This window comes from Lodderomyces beijingensis (assembly GCF_963989305.1).
Source record: "Lodderomyces beijingensis strain CBS 14171 genome assembly, chromosome: 7".
NCBI classification, from domain to species: Eukaryota; Fungi; Ascomycota; class Pichiomycetes; order Serinales; family Debaryomycetaceae; genus Lodderomyces; species Lodderomyces beijingensis.
In genome coordinates, this window is record NC_089976.1 from 859,413 (window position 1) to 867,945 (window position 8,533).

The following is an 8,533-nucleotide window of genomic DNA, read 5'->3' on the forward strand; positions in this document are numbered from 1 at the left end:
GAAGAAGAAGAAGAAGAAGAAGTATCGAGAAGGATTCATTACAGCTCAGGCTTCTTGAAAGTGAACATTGTCCACCAGCGTTGAGCCACACTTTTTTTGCACCCAAATTCGAAAAAAGTAGGCAGATTTTCATCAAAAAATTGGCGGAGGTTCTTCCATAATCAGAATCGTTTGAACGTTCTTTTGGAGAGCATAACGTCATGCCGTGAAATCACTTTCATCAGTCAAGCAATGAATCTTTTTGATGAGTGCTTCACTCAACTATTTTAGCCATTGCAGAACGGATCCAGTGGGACTTGAATGACGGGGTTGTAAGAAAGAAAAAGTCAGCACCACGATAAAAGTGGCAGTCGCAGATTTCAAGGTAGAGCTAAAAACTTGAATTTCGTCTTTCTAGTCTATAGTCTATAGTCTAACTTACTTAAACACTTTACCATCGGCGATTTCTCTCTTTTCACCGTTAACGTCAACTGGTTTATCCCAAGCAAACATGTTGTCAACAAAGTCCTTCACTTCAGGCTTTGAGGCGTCCAATTTGGTGAATTCATAGGATTCCCAATCTGGTGCAACATTAAAAGCGGGCGCGTAATCTTGGCCTCTGACCAAGAAGGCACCGGTGATCCCATTGTTGTTGTTCTCACCGTAAACAACCATACAACCAAACATGTACTTGGTAGAGGCAGACAATCTGTTGAAGAAACCACCAACCAAGTTGTTGGACATAAAAGTCAAGGTCAATTCGTCGTTGTATTTGTAGTCGACCTTCCACAATGACCACTCTTCAGGGTTGTATTGGTTTTCCCAGAACCATGGAATAGCAGTTTCTCTAGTTTCTTCGTTGGAGTAAACTCTCTTCCATTCGTCCAAGGGGGCCTTTGGCTTGCCCAAGGCTTCCAATGGGTGCTTTGGCTTTGGAGCTGGAGCTGGCTCGTCTTCTTCTTGAGCAGCAGCAGCTTTTGGAGCGGCCTCCTTCTTGGTAGCAGCAGCAGCATCAGGAGCAGTTTCCTGCTTCTTCTCCTTCTTTGGAGGAGCAAAGGTCATTGGCTCTTCTCTTGGTGTAAACTCCTTGAATTTACCGTTCCAGAATGGAGCCTGGATCACAGTGCCGAACCATCTCTTCAAGTGGGGGAACTTGTTCAAAAATGGAGCACCCAATGTGGTCATCAATCCAGCAGACAAACACGCAGCAGAGAACAAATCGGCATAAGTCAATCTTTCGCCAACCAAATAAGTAAAGTCGTGCAATCTAGTCTCCAAGATCTGGGCAATAACGTCCAATTTAGCCATGCTTTCGTCCATGTTCTTCTTGTTAAAAGGAGCCTTACCACTAGCCATGTAGAAAGTTGGCACCCAAGCCCCCAAATACTCCTGGTTCATCAATGATTCCCACTGCAAAATCAGCGCATACTGAGCAGCATTCTTACCCAAGACTCCCTTCATTTGGTCTGCTGGGACCAAGCTGAACAAGTATCTTGCAATGGCAATGGTTTCAGTCAAAGCGTACCCCTTCAAGCCGACAAAAGCTGGCGTCTTGCCCAAGGGGAAATAGTGGTGGAATCTGTCATCCTTTTCCGTGGTGATCTTGACGTCCAACTTGTAGTAGGTGATCAAATCTTGCAAGATGAATGATCTTGGCGACTGTGGCAACAAGTATAAAGTACCCTGAGACATTGTCAATTGAATAAAGAAAGAGCCTGTGCTTCTTAACAAACAAAAAAAAAAACGAGAGAAGAGGGTGCTGGAAAACGTGTCAAAATTTTCTTGAAGGGGATAGAAGTATTATACTCCTTGTTCTACTCTTCACTATTAGCAATGTGCGTCGGTGGTTGACGCGATGATTCCCGTCCGCGGCAAGCGGCGGCGTCGGCCATTTCCCTGCCGGGTAGAAGCCGCGTCGGGAATGAAGTTTTACCGTGGGTGCCGGGCACCGCAGCACGGACATGGACACGCGGCTTCACACTTGATGGCCACTGCTCTAGCGATTGGAGAAAGGGGGAGGATGGACGCTGTTTGAACAGAGTTGATGAGTTCCCACAAAGAATGCGAGGGCCGACCCATGAGTGTAATCTTCGTGCCATCTTCCTGTCTCCCTAGCATCACCACCACCAACCGCGACAATCATGAGTATGGCCAAGCTCAGGCTAGAATTGCCGGTTTTGACGACGACAAAGCGAGCCCGTCTGCTGCCATGAAGAAGCTAGACAGCCCTGCGATTTCACTACTAGTTCCCTCCCGGCCCTAAGTACAGCTATTCCGCGGGGAGTTTGACAAAGAAATCATTTCCAGTGGATGAGATTGAACCAGTGGAAAAAGAGCCTTTTTCATCCAACTACACTACAACAATCCTAGAAGGGATTCTATTTCATATCCGAAGAAATACCCACACATTCGTTGACGGAAACTTAGACCCTACATATACACACCCTCTAGTGTTGACAAAGCTGTGCTGGCGGAGCTTTTGTTTAACTAGAGCCCCTAGAAACTCAAGGGAAAATGAAATTTTTTAAAGATTTTAATCAGCATATTTATAGAGAAGAACCGCGTGTTTGGTTCAACTGTTTAATAGAAGAGATAGGAAGAGATATATTCATTGAAGAGTAATTGCAAGTGGTAAAACCGCAAATGTGATTTCCTTTGACTATGATTTCGCCTTTCAGCACTCGTAAGTGTCACCATACTAAAGACACCCCCCCTCCCCCCCCAAATTGTTGCGGCCGTGTCCCATGTAGGTCTTGGTAAAGGCTCTCAGGTGTACTCTGGAGCACACGGGAACGCAAATACTCGTACGGGAAGGAAGCACATACACTCTGGCAGTAGCACCGGGGTGACCGGGTTGAGCAGTATTGACCTGATCAACGGATAAGCCTCTAATGGTGCTAACGGATAACTCGTCCATTGATGGAGGGCATGTTGTAAAAAGTGTCCAGCAGGTAGCACCCCCCAGAAACTGTTAAATTTTACAGCAAATATAGATCCATGCCTGTGACTAATCTTGCAACACTTATAACAACAACTACAAGGACAAGGCCAAGGACAAGGAACAAGAGACGTACAACAAGTGAGACAGTGGTGATTCATCTTGTTTTGGCAGAAAGGTTAAGTAACAAATCAGCGTCTTCTTTAATGGTAGGTTTACGGCTATAAACAGGAGTATCCATCTTTTCGTTCACCACACACATTTTGGCAACACATTGGCAAGTATCGCCATTCCTTTTCATTGCTAGAGATACTTGACACCGGGAGTAGACCAAGAGGGTGTTTTTCTCTTTTTTGCTTGCTAGCTAGCCAGAACTGGTATTTCTTGAGTTGTACACATTATTCACCGAGGACGACGATGCTATTGTTGCTTTTAGTCAATCTTTGCATATTCACGACAACACTAGTGCAGGCCACGTTTGTTAATAGTCAATACTGCGATATCTCGCCGGAATTGCTCATATTTCGACCGTTCATCACCGATGCCGCCTTGGATGAAGTCAACAAGAAGTTGAAATTCTTCATCAATACCCAGGTGATGAGCTCGGATTTCCAGCAAAATCAAAACCGCAGCGTCATCATCGACGATGTCAATCCCCAGACAAATCGATACACCACTTTCCATGTCGACATAGACTTTATGGGGAAAAACTTTATCAGTGAAGACTTGCGGTTTTGCCAAATGATTTCAGTCAAGAATACCGAACTTTTTCGAAATAGTCCCCGATTTGACAACACGAACACGAGTGTCAGTGCAGCTTCGACAAACAAAAAATTTGATCTAGATGACCTGGCTTGGGACTCGCTGCAGAGTTTACTCACTCAAGAGGACTCCAATTACACAGCTATAGGTCAAACAAACACTACGATTCAAAATTTCTTCACCAATGCCAGAGGCGAATTGGTGACTTGCCCCTTGTATTACAACGATTCAATCATGATTTACTATGAAGCCGATATCAGTGCTCATTTCCATAGGCTAGGCTCTTATCAAGTGAAATTTAGTGTTGTTTCCAACGACGAAACTCCCTTTGTGATTGGGTGCAGCAACTCGTACGTGACTCCGTTCCAGCCTGATATAATCAATAATATAATCAGCATTGGTGTCTTGGTTGTCATGGTGGTGGCCGCTGCCATCGACATCTTTAACGTAACCTATTCCTCGTATCAGGAATCGAGCAACCCGTACTTGTTTAGGGCATCCACCATTTGTAACGATGAGCTATTAAAACAGGTTGACGCGGGCGTCCCTGGCTATATCATGTATTTGCAATATGCATTGTTTTTGGGTGGACTTCAATTGATGTACCCTGGGTTCCTCCAGCCAATGATTGGCCAGATTAAATGGTGTGCTTTGCTTGGGTTCGATTTCATCAAACACCCTTACTACTATGAGTCTTATCGCCAAGATAACGTCTATGTGACTCTCTCCGGCGGAGGACTTACGGGGTTGTCGATATATGGAGGCGAGAGTCCACTCATCAACAGCTGGCCCAACTTTATGGTGGTTTTACTTGTTCTTTGCGTCATATTGATTGTGACAAGACAACTTTTCATTGCCGCCAAGCTCGTTACCGATAAGTTTTGGAAGAAATGGTTCAACAGAAGCTTGAACAAATACGAGGCCTCATTTGAATTCTTTTCCCGCAAAAATTTGTATTTGGTGGTGGGCCAAGTTTGCGAAATGTGGTTCTTTATCTATGGCATGCCCTTTTTGGTACTCACTTCGTTTTTGTTTCTTGCCGCCAGCGACGTCAATGGCAACCACAGGAAATTTGCCAGTTTTGAAGCACTCGAAAATGGCGCATTCTCATTCACCACATGCTATCAGGACTTGATGATCCCGCAAAGTGTGTTTACTTTTGGAGTTAGCAACGCTCCGCCGTTGCAGCCTATATATTACAGGAAACCAGATCACGTCAATTTTCACGATTTGGACAAGAGACATGTGGCTCCCGCCACTGATGCCACGGATGGCTATGCTTCGATGAGTATTGACACTGCTAGCCTTGCACTGGGTAAAACAGAGTACATGCATATCCCCAACATTTTCATCATCTTGGGATCGCTACTATACGCATTGTGGATCTTTCTTCCGCTATACTTTATCTTCCACTACTTGATTCACATCACCAAAAAATTAAAAGTGGAGACATCGCGCAATGTTTCCAAATTGTACACTAACTTAAGAACAATCTTGTTTTGGTCGTATTTATACAATGCCTATAAGCCGCAAAGGGTCAACTATGTCATTGTTGATATTGCAGTGTTGTTTGCCCAGCTGATGGTTATTGGGCTTTTGCAGAGTCACGGCCAAGTGCAGGTATACTGCCTACTAGTAATATCCATTACTGAAACACTTGCTCGATTTTTTTGCAAGCCATTCTTTGTCAAGATCCGACCGTGGTCAACCAAGTTTATCTTTCCCATTGGCAAATTGTTGACCACTGCCTTGTGCTTGGTTTACATTTCGTCATGGGAAATCAGCGAAACCGTCAAGACATACGTTGCATATACCCAGTTGGCGACCCATCTCGTGGTGTCGATCATCTTTATCATCCAGATGAATTTCTGGTTGATCAAGACTGTCATATCCATTTACAGAAACAGAAAAGTCAAGTTGCCCAATGTGGAGCAAATCAGCCGTGTCAACACATTTGATGAGTTTGAAAAGCAATTTGAATATAGACCCATTGTGTTGTGCCGCCCCAACCCCACGCACGCTACCTTGTGTAAAGACGACTGGTACTGTGCATCGGTTACTGACGTTTATTCCACGGGGGTTGAAGATGAGTTTTTGTTTCGGGGAAACAACACCTATGTCAACGACGACGATGATCATGGTGTCCATTCCGCATCCGATTTGGATTCAAATTATTCATTTATTCAACAACAAAAGGAGTCGAATTTGAGGAAATTGAAAAATGACTATAAAGTGCGCGAGGCGGATCAAATTTATGAGAAATATTTCACTGATGATCAAATTGACCCTGAAGTGAAGGAGCTATGGGAGTCGAGAAAATTGGCCAATAATAGCTTTAATGATATTAATCTGGATCCAGGAGGAGGAGGAGGTGGAGGTGTGGGCGCCATTAATGAGTTTACAATGAGATTTAGAAACGTGTTGCATCGGAAACCAAAAGAGACTGGATTTCAAGTTTCGCGGCCTAAGCAGTTGGTGGTGAAGACGTTGGCTGAGGTGCAGCAACATCAGCAACAACAACAACATCATCAACAGCAAGAGCATCACCAGCAGCATACTCCAAATGGTAATATTGTAGACGGGGTTGAATATGAAGAGTCCAATTGTGGTATAATTCGTGATCGAAGCACATCCATGTCACAAGAAAGCACGGTTGATAAAATTATAACAGAGTAAAAAGAGATCAGAGCTGGGATTGGGAATTGAAAAATACATCGCAGATTCGAATGCGTTTCAATGATTAATGCAAGATATAAGAGGATTTTGGCTTGGCTTGGTTTTGTTTGATTCCTGCTTTTTTCTTTTTTTTTTTTTTTCCAGGTTCTTTTTTTTCTTTTTTGGAGATCTATATAGAATTGTTATTTTTTACATCTTTTTTAATTGGAGGTTGTTCGACATTTTCATCAGCATCAGCATCGGCATCAGTAGCAAGTCTCTTTTTCCTAATCGCCCTGAGGAATTTTTCATCCTTGATGATCTTGACCTTATCCCCTAACGTCAACTCCAACGTGCGCGGCACATCTTCCTTGCATGCGCTCAAAGACTGATACTCCGACTTCAACACCGTTTCCGCCATGACGTCTCTAATCTCCTTGGCGATGACCGTATTGAACGGTTGCGCTGCATAGTTCGGGTACTGGTCCATGCGCACCTTGAAGATCTCGTTGAAGTTAGTTATGAAATCCAGCGTTACCGTCTTGGATTCAATGAGCTGGTGGCATTTGCGGTACACGCGACGAATACGGTTGAGCTCGACGATTTCATCAAGGAGGAAAAAAGTCGTTAACAACTGCACCAAGAAGATCAACTCGACAATCACTTCGCCGCTCTTGAAACAGTCGTAGGATTCAATCACGAGCTCAAATGTGCCGTCCTCGGAGTGCTCGTCCATTTGTTCCTGGTTCGATATCTCGCCGATCAAATCGAGGAGCGAGTCGAGCTTGTCTTCATCGACATTGTATTTTTCCAAGAAAAACTGCTTGAGGATCGATAATGGAATCTCGCCAAAATCAAACTTTGAGCCCTCCAATTCGACGTAGCCGTATCTTCGTAGAATCTCGCTGTTGGGGTGGTCGGAGTAGGTGTTGTATATCTGATCACCGGTTTTGATAGCGGTGATGGTTTTAATGACCAAGTTTTCATCTGCGTCCGAGACAATGGCGTTGTTGTAATTGGTATCGGCGTTTAAGGTATCAGCAAAGGGAACCATCGACTTCAAATAGCCGTCGATTATTATCGCCACCTCTAGTCTCTGCTCGACGTCCTCGAGATTGGAAATCATGGCATCTTCCCGCTGTTCCTGCTCCTGCTCCCGCTCCAGCTCATTTTCTCGATCAAAGTCGCGCACAACGTCGTTATCCCGCTGTTGCTGCGGTGTAGTTGGCTGACGTGCTTTACGTTCACTCGCCACTAAATCCTCCAATTTTTCCTCTTCGGCATCGGTGATTTCGACATCAAACGAATACGACATGATGAGCGTGGCGACCACGTTGTACTGTTCAGTAGTGACATCGTTCAACTCGGTGATTTGCAAGCGGTTGATGATCTTCAATATTCGCTCAAACATCTTGAGGGCCGAGTCCTTGCCTATCCGCTCCAAGATGCACGAAGGCTGCAACATGTTCAACTCGTTGGAGTTCCACCACATGAGCTGGTTGAAATGGGATGTAGGTAGCACGTCCAAGTAGCTAGCCCAGCGACTCTCGCCGCGACGCCTAAATTCATAAAGCAAGGTGATGATCAACCCGTCCCAGTGGTTCAAATGCACAAGTTCGTACTCGAGATGAGGATAGTCTTTAACCAACGAATTCTGGGTCACGTTGACCAAGACCGACTTGGGTATCGTCGCAATCACTTCATCGGCCTCGAGGTTCTCGGTGGCTATAACTCCGCGACCTTGGTTGACCGCGGTATAGTCGAATATGGTGACTTTGGGGTTGATCTTGACGCCCTGGGTCTTCAACCACGCTAGGTATTCCATTGTCTTTTCGTTGTAGCCATTCTTGATCTCGTTGTTCAAGAACATGGCTACTCCTAGGCGTCTTTTTTTTTTTTTAGTTTGGTGCAGTTATAGATGTGGCTAGTGAACTTCGCCCTCTTTGATTTTTTTTTTTTTTCGTCCTTTGCCAAATACGGTGATGGTCCTGGACTCTTGGGGCCTTTTTTTATGTGAACTTTTTCAACTTCAGGATCAAAGCGATTGGCCTGTTAATTTGTAGCCTGCAAGTGTGTATGTGTTTGCTTTTTTTGGCTTGGTGGATATGGTTTTGCTGATTTGGTCGGTTTTAGCAAAAGCGCCTATATGTGACTATGTTAGATAATAGAAGTGTTTATATTGGTGCAGTCGATGCGTTT

At 44.5% G+C, this 8,533-nt stretch overlaps 3 protein-coding genes across 3 annotated transcripts; 1 reads left to right on the forward strand and 2 right to left on the reverse strand. All coding sequences in view use genetic code 12, as the record gives it.

Moving 5' to 3' along the window:
- Positions 1-417: 417 nt before the first annotated feature.
- Positions 418-1,671, reverse strand: LODBEIA_P56440 (uncharacterized protein; the record flags this gene model as incomplete). Its single annotated transcript, XM_066975999.1, has 1 exon — positions 418-1,671. The coding sequence occupies one exon, from the start codon at positions 1,669-1,671 to the stop codon at positions 418-420; it is 1,254 nt and encodes a 417-aa protein (XP_066832582.1).
- A 1,663-nt stretch (positions 1,672-3,334) lies between these two features.
- LODBEIA_P56450 (uncharacterized protein) lies at positions 3,335-6,355 on the forward strand (the record flags this gene model as incomplete). Its single annotated transcript, XM_066976000.1, has 1 exon — positions 3,335-6,355. The coding sequence occupies one exon, from the start codon at positions 3,335-3,337 to the stop codon at positions 6,353-6,355; it is 3,021 nt and encodes a 1,006-aa protein (XP_066832583.1).
- A 169-nt stretch (positions 6,356-6,524) lies between these two features.
- LODBEIA_P56460 (uncharacterized protein) lies at positions 6,525-8,204 on the reverse strand (the record flags this gene model as incomplete). The annotated part of the gene is made up of 1 exon (XM_066976001.1): positions 6,525-8,204. One exon carries the CDS (start codon positions 8,202-8,204, stop codon positions 6,525-6,527), a length of 1,680 nt encoding a protein of 559 aa, XP_066832584.1.
- Between the last annotated feature and the right edge of the window lie 329 nt (positions 8,205-8,533).